This window comes from Engraulis encrasicolus, chromosome 16 (genome assembly GCF_034702125.1).
Source record: "Engraulis encrasicolus isolate BLACKSEA-1 chromosome 16, IST_EnEncr_1.0, whole genome shotgun sequence".
Lineage (NCBI taxonomy): Eukaryota > Metazoa > Chordata > Actinopteri > Clupeiformes > Engraulidae > Engraulis > Engraulis encrasicolus.
In genome coordinates, this window is record NC_085872.1 from 19,985,908 (window position 1) to 19,999,359 (window position 13,452).

General features: G+C 46.8%; 1 protein-coding gene across 1 annotated transcript in view; it reads right to left on the reverse strand.

Annotated features, from left to right (window-relative positions):
* The window catches only part of cntnap2b (contactin associated protein 2b), a 64,301-nt gene extending 60,549 nt beyond the window's left edge, over positions 1–3,752 (reverse strand). Inside the window, exons 1-2 of the mRNA XM_063219925.1 lie at positions 3,698–3,752; positions 2,248–2,259 (exon numbers count right to left, since the gene is read on the reverse strand). Of these exons, the coding sequence (XP_063075995.1) occupies positions 2,248–2,259; positions 3,698–3,752 (67 nt within the window). The remainder of the gene's footprint in view (positions 1–2,247; positions 2,260–3,697) is intronic.
* Positions 3,753–13,452: the final 9,700 nt, after the last annotated feature.

The window sequence follows — 13,452 nt, forward strand, 5'->3', positions numbered from 1 at the left end:
GGACGTTTTCAGCCAAATTAATAACTATTTGTCTCTGTTCTTGCCTGCTTGTTTCTTGCTATTTCATTACACGCTTGAGGCGGTACTGCCATCATTTAAGTCATTTAAGGTTGTTTAAGGTCCTTCAGACTTGCAGGGAATTCCTTTCGTTCGTTCATGGCCACCAAAAGTGTCAGACAGGGTGCAGTACAGACCAATTATTTTGGAGCGACATGGTGATGATTAAATGGAAGCTGAGCAAAGTTATTGCATAATTTGTCTGCCTCTGTGTGTCTCTGTTGGTGTGAGAACTAAGGATAACAAGGTGAAAGCTAAGTAAAGCAGCCAAGTGATGTTTTTTTTCTATGGTGACATTTCAAGTTAACTATCTCAACGTTAGAATAAAATCTGACCGAGAAACAGTGTTAGTACTCTTAGAATGGTTCGTGTGAGACAAAATCACGCCATATCCGTTCATAAGTTTGATTGCTCTTGAAAAGTATCAGTCTTGCCCGCAAGGACATTGGAATTAAAGAATGTGTTTTAACGTTCACCTGCACTGGCATTCAGTTACTTTATCAAACCTTGTCTGGAAACATTCAAGGTTTAAAAAAAACAACTGGAAGAACAGCATCAGCAAGAGTAAGCATCAATTCTGCATATCTGATGAAGTCCTTCCAACATCTTAGTTATTTATCGTGATTTCTGACAGCTGAATTGTGTGCAAGCCCCCAAAAAACATGTTGGAAATGACATGTTACAAAAAAATGTAGAGAGAAAGACAGAAAAAAAGCTCAAAGTGACTCAGCAGCTCATTGCTTGCAGAGATTAAAATGGGTCAATCAAAAGAGCGGTAGGCAGTGCAGCCCAGGGGGAGTCTTCAAGTCTGGTGACAAAGCTGGAAGGCAGGGAGTCTTTGTATGTGATGGACGGGTGCACATGCCTGTCTACCAGAGATAATAGACTGGGAGTGGAGCAGGGACGAAGAGGAAGAGGAGGAGGGGGAAGAGGAGGAGGAAGAGGAGGAGGATTGGGAAGAGGAGAACGGGGAAGAGGAAGAGGAGGAGGGGAAGAGGAAGAGGAGGAGGGGGAAGAGGAGGAGGAAGAGGAGGAGGATTGGGAAGAGGAGAACGGGGAAGAGGAAGAGGAGGAGGGGAAGAGGAAGAGGAGGAGGATTGGGAAGAGGAAGAGCAGGAGAAGAGGAAGGGGAAGAAGAAGTGGAAGAGGGAAGGATGGCAGACTTGGACGGAGGGGTGCACCCATTGTCTACCAGAGATAATAGACTGGGAGTGCAGCAGGGAGGAAGAGGAAGAGGAGGAGGGGGAAGAGGAGGAGGAAGAGGAAGGGGAAGGGGATGAGGAAGAGTAAGATGATGAAGAAGAGTAAGAAGAAGATGAAGAGGAGGAAGATGAAGAAGATGAGGAGGAAGATGAAAAGGAAGAATATGCGGAAGATAATGAGGAAGAGGATGAAGAGGAGGAGGAAGAGGAAGAGGAAGAGGAGGAGGACAATGAAGAAGAATAGGAGGAGGAAGAGGAAGAGGACCATGAAGAAGAACATGAGGAGGAAGAGGAGGAGGAAGGGGAAGAGGAAGATGATGAGGAAGAGGAGGAAGAGAGAGGATGAGGGAGAGGAAGAGGAAGATGGAGGGATGACAGGTTTGTAGAGAAGAGCGGCGCAGATTTTCCCTTTCTCTTCCTATCCCTGCACTGCACTGCGCGACACTGCACTCCACTGAGAGTTTCCATTCACCAAAGTTTACAGAATCAAATCAGCAAGCCAAACAGTGGAATCTTTCCAAGCAGCGTCAACCAGACTATTGTACCAATGCAGGTGTAGCAGTGAAGATAATGCCTACACGTTTACTTTTATTTTGTTATTTTAATGTCATAAGATGTGTGAACTTTCATTTTATGTTGGTGTTTATTTCCCCAAAATCCTTTCTCTGTATCTAGTTTTGAACTTGCTGGCATTGGGAGATTTGCTCATTTTTTGTGTTATAGCACCCTCTAGTGGCGTGCGCGACCTGTCTTTTGTTTTGCACGTTCTTCTCTGTTCAGTCTGCGCTGAGCTGAGCAGGGAAAGGTACGTATTTTCACGGAGCTCCGATGTTGCAAAGTAATCCGTGTGTTGCAATGTCGCAATGTTGCATCTTTCGTTTCCAAATGTTGTATTATCTTATGTACGTGTAAAAACCTTTGTGATGAGCATATTGTTTCGTTTGAAATATGTATTTTGAGAGCACTAAATAGCTATCAAGCTAACCACTTGTTGTAGGCACTGACTAGCCTTTTGTCTCTGACTTGGCGCCTGAATGTATGGTGTGTTTTTCATGTTAGGCTGGTCCGATGACGGCGTGAATGCGGTGCCTAACCCTTTTGTGCTCTTTTTGTTGTTAAAAAAGGTATGTACTCCCAATACCAGTGAATTGCTATGAGTGTGTTGATATGTTTGCATTGCATTTTTCTGAATGCATTTGATTATTATTATGAAGTAATTTCTTATTACTACTATTGGAGTTTTGTAATGAAGCATTCAGCCTGTGATGTTACACTATGTATGATTATGGGCCCTACAGAGCATTTTAATGCAGTTTTATTGTAATACAGTAGTTTTACACTGTACTGTATTTTGTTTTACAACTTTGTGAGTCTGCGCTGAGCTGAGCAGGGAAAGGCTGGTCCGATGACGGCGTGAATGCGGTGCCTAACCCTTTTGTGCTCTTTTTGTTGTTTCAAAAGAAAATAAAAGAATACAGCTGAGGAACAGAACGGCATCAGTGGTCCTTTCTCCCCCCCTTTGGCACCGGAACACAACGCAGGGTAGCCGGGACAGTAGAGCGTTCCGGCTACAGTGGTGCCGTGACCCGGATGGTTTCGCTTCAGATCATCGCCAGAGTGATCGCCGGTGGTTGCTGCAGAATACCCTGAAGACGCTGATGTTGTTTCAAGTACTCGTATGAATGCAAACATAATGTGGTTTATGATTATTTAGTTTCAATTTATTCTTCCCTTTTTGTTTTGAGTGTTTGAATACATAACACTGACTAAGAAGTACAACACTTTACATTTTACACTTAATACTGATTATTTACATTACTGAAGACTATTTAACATGGCTGAGGGAAATGACAGGGATGTGCCTTTTAACTGTGATGATGGTGGTAATGCAGTAGTGGGTGTAGGCAGGGGTAAGCTATTTGGGAACGTGGAACCGACTCCAGTTAGGGGTGTTCATGAAATAGGAAACCCTGTATCATCCTCTACATACCTGGTTACTGACTCGCACACACCCACACCACACAGGCCTGGCCCTAGTCTGAGGAATTTTCCTGGAATAGGCAGGGGTGTTAGTGCAGTACGCCACCCTGTATCGTCATTCACACGCATGCACACTGATGAGCCCCCTAGTCCAGGTGTGGACACCACTGACATAGGCCATCTCATTACACAGTTGGCCCAACAAATAGGTGAGAACATCGCTAGTCAATTAAATAAATCCACTCAGAGTCAACAAAGCCAGCCCACTCCCAGTCTTAATACACCCAGTCTGAATATGGGCCAGGGACAGTCTGACTTAAACATGACTGGAGTCAAGTTAGTGATGAAGACAGATGTCCGGGAGCCACCATACTTCAGAGGTGATGGGACTGATAAGCACACAGTGCATGAGTGGGAAGAAATCATGGATGTGTACCTGAAAAAGAGGGGTGTCCCACCACAAGAGTACTCCCAAGAAATCCTGTCCAGACTGATGGGAAAGGCCAGAGACATTGTTAAAGTTACACTGCGTAGTGTTCCATCCTTAAAGCCTGCAGAGAATCCTAAGCTTGTCTTTGATGTACTCAAGCAGCATTTCAGTGAAGTAACTTACTCCTCAATGCCTCTAGCAGATTTTTATAACACACTCCCCCTGAATGGTGAAAGCCCAATGGACTACTGGATCCGCTTGAACAAAGCTGTGGACGTCGCGGATGAGTGTCTGAGGAGACAGGGGCGAAACATTGAAGACCCCTCCCATGAAGTCACAATGATGCTGGTGAAACACTGTCCTGACCCCGCCCTTGCAAGTGTCCTGAAGTGTAAGACAGCAGAGAAGTGGACAGCAAACGAGGTTCAGGAGCACCTTGTCGAACACCAGAGGGAGGCTCGCACAAAGTCCCAGACCAGGTCAGTTCGACCAAAGCACATTGGCACTCATGTACAGACATCCACGACAGAAGCGGTCGCTGTTGACAATGCCTGTGCGCCTGCTCCTCTCCAAACTACAGTGGGACAGCCATCCCCATCTCCGACCGAGAGTGTTTACGTTCAGTCTCTCATCAGCCTGTTGGATCGTGTGCTGGAGCAAAAGGCTCAGACAGCGGCAGTTGAACCAACATACAAGGGGCCAGTAAACATTTTCCAGAGGAAATGCAGAGTGTGTCAGTCCACTGAGCATTCAACAACTGTTCACTGTAGGCAGGAGAATCTGTGCATGGGCTGTTACAAGCCAGACCACTGGAAGAAAGACTGCCCACAGCGCAAGCCGAGATTCAGTGCCACACCACAACAGGCCCAGGCACAGACTCAAGGCCAACAGCATGGCACACATTTAAACTAGGTGGCCCGCATTTAGCGAGGGAGCGTGTGGGCATTGAAACATCTACCCTCGAAGCAAATGAAGAATTAAAAGAGATGTATGTGAACGTCTGCAAAGTAATGCCAGATAATTGTAAAGTAATTGTACAGAACACCCAGACCGTTGAGCCATTCGGTGAATTGTTCCATGCCCCAGTGATGATCAATGGTGCAGCTGAGCTGAGAGGGTTACTGGATACGGGGTCAATGGCCTGCACGATCAGTGAAGAGGCAGAGCGGAGACTCGTGTCGGAGAATGTTTTAACTCAGCTGCAACAACCAACCGAGCGCATCATCCTTGTAGGCTGTGGGGGAGTACAGGTGAGCCCCAAAGGCATATACGACATGGAACTGAGTCTGTATGGTGTGAAGTGCACAGTCCCGGTCTTGGTGGTGCCTGGCCAGAAAGATGAGATCATTGTGGGGACCAACATGTTGAAGCATGTGCTGCGCCAGCTGAAAAATGATGACAACTACTGGGCGCTTCTCTCACGCAACACACAGGAGTCTTCTGAGTGTGAGCCATTTTTGGAGATGATGGCCAGCCTCACGAGGTGGAGGGGTGCAGATGTGCCTGAAAAAGTAGGTACCGTGAAGCTGACCCAAGCCGTGACTCTTCTCCCCAAACAAGAGTACCTCCTGTGGGGTAGGCTGCCCAGTAACGTGCCAATGTCACCCGGGAGCACTGTCATAGTGGAGTCATCTACATCCAGGTGTGTGCCTCGAGGCATTATGGTCGGCAGAGTGATCACGCCCCTATGGGGGGATGGCTGGACTCCAATGAAAGTGACCAACATCACAGACAAGCCGCTTACCCTGAGAAAGAACTCCAAGATGGCCGATGTCTCCCCGTGCGTTGCTGTGGAAGATGTCTCTCTATTCCAGGGCAACTGCCGGGGAGAGAGTGGCCCCATTGACATCACTCGGTCCGGACAGAGCGAGTACTCCAACCTCGAGCAGCGGCTTCGGAGGTGTGGCCTGGGGGATGTGGATGTCAACCGCTGTGAGGCGAGCCCTTCCACGAAGGCCCAGCTGGTTACGCTGCTTGAACAGTACCACGATGTCTTCTCAAAGCACCATCTGGACTGTGGAGAAGCCAAAGACTTTGTGCATAGGATCCGACTCACAGATGATCGTCCTTTCCGCCTTCCATATCGCAGAGTGCCACCAGCACACTACCAAAAGTTGCGGCAAGTTCTCACTGAAATGGAGGAGCAGGGAATAATTCGCAAGTCTATGAGTGAGTATGCTTCCCCCCTCGTGATGGTCTGGAAGAAAAATGGTGACCTTCGCCTATGCACAGACTTCCGATGGCTGAATGCGAGAACCATCAAGGACGCTCACCCTCTGCCTCACCAGTCAGACTGTCTGGCAGCCTTAGGTGGAAACTCGGTCTTCAGCACCATGGACCTCACTTCAGGTTTTTATAACCTACCCATGCATGAAGATGACAAAAAGTATACAGCCTTCACAACGCCTCTAGGCCTCCACGAATATAACAGAATGCCACAGGGGCTTTGCAACAGTCCAGCCTCGTTCATGAGGATGATGTTGAGCATCTTCGGCGATTTAAACTTCAGTAGCCTCCTTTGCTACCTGGATGATCTGTTGGTCTTTGCCCAGTCCGAACAAGAGGCCCTCGAAAGACTGGAGATTGTCTTCCAGCGGCTCAGAGAGCACAACTTGAAATTGAGTCCCAAAAAGTGTCATCTCTTGCGGCGTTCTGTAAAATTCCTTGGGCACATCATCGACGGTGAGGGTGTTGCTGTCGACCCAGAGAAAGTGGAAGTCATTGTAAAGATGTCCAAGACGGACTTGATGGAAGATGACGGCTGCACTCCCTCAGTCCGCAGGGTCAAGTCCTTTCTGGGGATGGTATTTTATTACCAACACTTCATACCCCACTGTTCTGCCATAGCCAAGCCACTGTTCGCCCTAACAGCTGGACAGAAACGTAAGGGGAAGACAAGCAAGGTTTGTCAGAATCCAGGTGTCTTCAGAAAGCTCAAGCCTGCGGACTGGACAGAAGACTGTGACGCTGCCTTCCTCAGTCTCAAGGAGAAGCTTCTGAACTGTGTAGTCCTCACTCATCCAGACTTCTCCAAGCCACTGATCTTGTCCATTGATGCCTCTCTTGACGGTCTCGGGGCAGTTTTATCTCAGGTGTCAGAAGGAGAGAGTAAGGCACGTCCCATCGCCTTTGCAAGTAAGACTCTGTCTGGTTCACAGAAGAGGTACCCAGCCCACCGTCTCGAATTCTTAGCACTTAAATGGAGTGTTTGCGAAAAATTCAGTCACTGGTTGAAGGGGCACTCTTTTACTGTGTGGACAGACAATAATCCTTTAACCTACATAATGACAAAACCAAAACTTGACGCCTGTGAACAACGGTGGGTTGCGAAACTGTCCCCATACACATTCAGTCTCAAGCATATCCCAGGGCCCCAGAACGTTGTGCCAGATGCCCTAAGTAGAGATCCCTTTGCAAAATCAGTGGGCAAGAGGCTGATCAGTGAGCCCTATGAGAGTCTGTTGGCAGAGGCTGACGGGACAAAAGAGGACGGAGTGCAGGACGTTTTCCGCTGCAAGGTCCAGTGTCTTCAGGCTTGCCATGTGGCCTCAGGCAATCCCCAAAGCATGCCATCTCGCGGTCTCGACTCGACTGAAGTGAAGTCTGCCTGTGACTCTCATACCGAGTGGGAAAGTGGTGCACAGTTAAGAGCAATGCAGTATCTGAAGGCTTTACCTCAGGCTGCACTCCCCGAGCAAGATGTACCAGCGGCTTTCTCCACTGATGAGCTGCGGCGGAGCCAAGAGGAAGACCAGGTCATTCGGAGCGTCTTGCCATTTGTTCTGGGTGGCCGGCCGCCACCTAGACGGGAGAGAAGCAAGTTAGCCCCGAGCGCCCAGATACTTTGCAAGCAGTGGCATAAGTTGAAAGTCCTGGATGGAGTCCTCTATCGGGCCACCAAAGATCCCTCAACCCGTGAGAGGAGGTTCCAACTTGTTCTGCCATCCAGCCTGAAAGCAACGGCCCTTTCCGGTGTCCATGATCTCGCTGGGCACCAGGGGCAAGCCAGAACCGTGCACCTTGCCAGACAGCGCTTTTTCTGGCCGCAGATGGACAGAGACATCAAGGACTATGTTAAGTGCTGCCAAAGATGTATCCTTGCAAAGACACCTGAACCAGCAGCCCGAGCACCCTTAGAGAGCATCCGCACATCTGCTCCCATGGAGTTGGTGTGTATCGACTTCTGGAGTGCTGAGGACAGTAAACAGAGATCAGTGGATGTTTTGGTCATTACCGACCACTTTACAAAGTTGGCTCACGCATTCCCCTGTGTCAATCAAACTGCAAAGCAAGTTGCAAAGAAACTATGGGACAATGTGTTCTGCATCTACGGCTTTCCAGAACGAATACATTCAGACCAAGGAGCCAATTTTGAAAGCAAACTCATCTCCGAACTCCTCAGCCTTGCCGGGGTCTCAAAGTCACACACAACTGCATATCACCCCATGGGAAACGGGCAAACCGAAAGGTTCAATAGGACGCTCGGAAGCATGTTGCGGGCCCTCCCTCTGGCAGCAAAACAACACTGGGCTCAGCAAATACAGACTCTGACCTTTGCATACAATGCTACAGTTCATGAAACGACTAGTTACGCCCCGTTTTATTTGATGTACGGTCGAGTCCCAAGACTCCCGGTGGATGTGGTGTTCAAACAAGTCCTGAAGGACCCAGTTGTTACAGACTTCAATACTTACGCCGGCAAACTGGTGGCAAACCTTCACGAAGCTGCCACCATTGCTCAACAACACACAAGGAAACAGCAGCAGCATCAAGCCAAGGGGTACAACAAAAAGGCCCGTGGCACTCACCTGAACATTGGAGACAGAGTCTTGCTAGCTAACAAAGCTGAAAGAGGGAAACGTAAACTAGCAGATAAGTGGGAACCTACCATGTACACTGTTACCGGGCGTAATCCTCAGACTCATGTCTACCAAGTCACGGATGAGAGCGGGAGGACTAAAGTTGTCCACCGTAACTTGATGCTGGATGTCAGCTTCTTGCCCATCGTCCAACCAGACAGTGAAGAGTCAGAGGCAGGTGCTTTGGATGCGGTCAGTGAGTGCGACCCCTTGTCCTCTGATGCTGTGAGCAACCTGGCGGTGGATGCCTCTGAGGACCGTACCTGCTCATGGATCATGGAGACGGCCGATGCCAACTCTCTTGCTGGTGAAGAGGATGCTGACTTGGAGATGGATCATGACTTGCCACAGTTACTGCCTGGTGCCCCTGATCAGTTAACAAGTCCCCCGTCTTCAAGAGACGTGCCCAGTCCCGCATGCCCAACTGACACTGACCCGCACCTTGATGACACTACTGACCTAGATAACATAGGGTCCCCCAACATCATTTCACCCACCCCAGTCACTGATAGTCAGAGCACTACACAACACATAGGGCCTGAGAGACGCACCCGCACAGGCAGAGTTGTTAGGGCAGTTAACCGTCTGATTGAGTCTATGGCTCAAAAACCCTTCACACGAGAGCTTATGAGGTCTGACAGGTCAATGTCCCTACTTTCGTTATTTTAAACAGTAGGAAATAGCAACAGGACTGTTGTAGTGTATTGTTCTGTATGATGAGTTACATCTCGAGGTTTTGGTATGGTGTAGAAGGGCACCTTACTTACTAGAAGGAATAATAGTCTGATCACCTATTGTTTACTTCGAACTTACTTTTAAGTAGCTATATATGCTGTGAATTGGGAATACAGTCCCGTGGTTACCTTGGGTGGAGAGAACATGAACGTGGTACACTTGTGTTAGGTTATTTCACTAAGACACCCTAGTAGTCAGGATTTTGGTGAAATCAAAGAGGGGTGAATGTAGCAGTGAAGATAATGCCTACACGTTTACTTTTATTTTGTTATTTTAATGTCATAAGATGTGTGAACTTTCATTTTATGTTGGTGTTTATTTCCCCAAAATCCTTTCTCTGTATCTAGTTTTGAACTTGCTGGCATTGGGAGATTTGCTCATTTTTTGTGTTATAGCACCCTCTAGTGGCGTGCGCGACCTGTCTTTTGTTTTGCACGTTCTTCTCTGTTCAGTCTGCGCTGAGCTGAGCAGGGAAAGGTACGTATTTTCACGGAGCTCCGATGTTGCAAAGTAATCCGTGTGTTGCAATGTCGCAATGTTGCATCTTTCGTTTCCAAATGTTGTATTATCTTATGTACGTGTAAAAACCTTTGTGATGAGCATATTGTTTCGTTTGAAATATGTATTTTGAGAGCACTAAATAGCTATCAAGCTAACCACTTGTTGTAGGCACTGACTAGCCTTTTGTCTCTGACTTGGCGCCTGAATGTATGGTGTGTTTTTCATGTTAGGCTGGTCCGATGACGGCGTGAATGCGGTGCCTAACCCTTTTGTGCTCTTTTTGTTGTTAAAAAAGGTATGTACTCCCAATACCAGTGAATTGCTATGAGTGTGTTGGTATGTTTGCATTGTATTTTTCTGAATGCATTTGATTATTATTATGAAGTAGTTTATTATTACTACTATTGGAGTTTTGTAATGAAGCATTCAGCCTGTGATGTTACACTATGTATGATTATGGGCCCTACAGAGCATTTTAATGCAGTTTTATTGTAATACAGTAGTTTTACACTGTACTGTATTTTGTTTTACAACTTTGTGAGTCTGCGCTGAGCTGAGCAGGGAAAGGCTGGTCCGATGACGGCGTGAATGCGGTGCCTAACCCTTTTGTGCTCTTTTTGTTGTTTCAAAAGAAAATAAAAGAATACAGCTGAGGAACAGAACGGCATCAGTGGTCCATTCTCCCCCCCTTTGGCACCGGAACACAACGCAGTGTAGTCGGGACAGTAGAGCGTTCCGGCTACACAGGCAGCAGCAGCAGTAGCACACAACTGCTCCGGCATGAACTGACAATCGTGAACAGGAAAGAAACGCACAGATACAGATACAGACACAAACACATAGACACGCGTACTGTACACACACACAGACACGCGCGCACACACACACACACACACACACACACACACACACACACACACACAGAGACACACACACACACACACACACACACACACACACACACACACACACACACACACACACACACACACACACACACACACACACACACACACACACACACACACACACACACACACACACACACACACAGCAGGTCCCTGACAAGTCTTCATCTTTCTGTGTGTTTTTCATTGTCTGATATTTTGGTGCTAAAAAGGCATAGAGCTCTGCACATGTAATGGAGCCTCTCTCTCTTTCCCCATCTCTCTCTCTCTCTCTCTCTCTCTCTCTCTCTCTCTCTCTCTCTCTCTCTCTCTCTCTCTCTCTCTCTCTCTCTCTCTCTCTCTCTCTCTCTCTCTCTCCCCCATATCTCTCTCTCTCTCTCTCTCTCTCTCTCTCTCTCTCTCTCTCTCTCTCTTTCTCTCTCTCAGTTTCTGCAGTGAAGAACTAGTTGTGTAAGCTGGTGTTTATTCACTGCATTGAGGAGCAAACCAGCAGACTAGTAGGGAAGCAGCAAAGACACAAACAAAGGAATTGGTGCAATCAACGGTAGTGGTCAGTAGATGTACATGTACTGGTACCCCTCTACGGCCCTCGAGATGTCCACAACGGCTCAGGAATGCCATGTTAGCACTGTCTTGTGGTTCTGGATGGGGTGGGATCGATAACAATGTGTAACTTTAATGAGGATCTTCCTCAGAATGCACCCACCCGCCAAACACACACACACACACACACACACACGCACACACATACACACGGTTTTAAATAATGAATGAGGAGCACAGGTCTGGAGGTACGGCTGTTTCGTGCAAGTCAGGAGAGCGAGCCCAGGTTAACAAAAAACAAGACAAAAACAAAAAAACAAACAAACGAACAAATAGCAGCACCGTAGGTGTTGGAGAGGCCGTGTCGATCTGACCTTCTGGCCAAAACGGTGTTCCTTATTTACTGAATATCTTAGTAGTCGTTTCAACAAGTGGTATTGAAGTCAGCCCACTTCCAGCTGTAAACATCACCAGTCATAACAAGTCACACAAAGACTAAGACATTGTTTACACGTAGGCGGCTATTTTTGAGGCACAGATATATCGTTTTTTTGGAAATCTGCAAACATTTTTAAAAAGAGTTTAAGCCCCCTCAATTCCATATTGTTAAAAACTTCAAAAAAAACCTTTAAAACTCCATGTATGTGAAAACAAGAAGCCCAAACCAATGTGTTTTTTAAAGACATCCATGTACATGTGTAAGCAGCATCTTACAGTAGAAGCAACCCCATTGCCCATGGCCATAGCATGATCGTACAGCAAAGCACAAGCCAGTCCTTCCCTGTCTCTCTCCCCACGTGTTTCCTTTTCCTCTATCATTGTCCTGTCTCAAATAAAGTACAGAAAGTCTATGAAGGTTGTATGGGGACACTGAAAGGCTGCAGGATTGTGTCGGGTCCTCATTTGTGATTCTTCTTCAGCTTGTCCTCACCAAGACAAACTTGTTATTATTTCATTTCTTTCTAGCGGCATGATAACACCCAGGGCCACCGATAGCTTTAGTCAGGCCTTGGACAAAGTCATCTGAAAGGCCCATGAAGCGAAACTCAGTTCATTTGATGAAAGGAAGGAACTACTGAAGAGTTGAATAATGACCACATTTGTTGGGCCTAATAAGTAGAATGAGGGGTGGACAAACCAGCTTCCTAACTTTCTCCTTCCTTCCTTGTGTGCTGTGGAGTGCTGTTTCACAATGACAATTGGAGTTGGGGTTTCCCAGTTGGGCTTTCACTTTCACTTCACTAACAGTGATCTCATTAATTAGCTGGCTGAAGATGACTACTGATTACCATCATCTAGGTCAGTGAACTATCTGGAGCAAAACAGTAACTTTAACCCCTAAATAATGAAACAAATGATCAGAGAGCACACAAGGGCAATGTTCTGTTGGTGGCCAATAAAAAAAGACCATAACGAAAAAATGGCTACAGCCGGACAAGCCTAACTGTCAGCATGAAGAGAGTCTTTAGAAATCTACTGTATGAGATGGAACAAATGCAGCCCATAACTGACCATTTCCTCGATTGGATATGAAAATGGTCTGACTTTATCACAGCCAAATGGTCTACTGACTCTATATTATTACTCTATATTATCTACAGTATAGATGTTTTTTATATATATAAACACGATGTTGTGAGGCAGGGCAAGACACTTGCAGGCAACCATGTGAGCAAATTTTTTGATCGACAGCAGTTTCCAGCAATCAGTGGTTGAGTTGTGAGCAGACAGGTTTGCACAGGCAGGGGAAAACAACAATTGAGAACCCATAGGCCCAAAGTTTGGACACACTTTCTCATTCAATGCATTCTTTTTCTTTTCGTGGCTGGATACAGTACATTGCAGATATTTGCGGAGGGCATCAAAACCGTGCATGAACACATACAGAATTATGTGCTTAAGACATTTAAACCTTGTTTTAGGCATTGGATTAGGTATGTTGAATAGCCTAAGTATCCTAATCAATCAGTCAGTCAGTCAATCAATCAATCTGATCAAAGTAGCCTATGACAACTCAACTCTGCTGCCCAACATTAGACTGCCAAATAAATGCAGTGGAATATCACCATATAGAATAAACTAGAAGCACTCAGAGAGCGCACACCTCCGCCAAGGAAGCTGCTTGATAGAACATTTGACTATGTTACACCCTGACGCCTAGTCCTCACACAGCAAACTGCCATGCGTTTTTTGCCGAGCTGAATATTGCGCTGGGGCTGTGGTCACTCACGAGTACT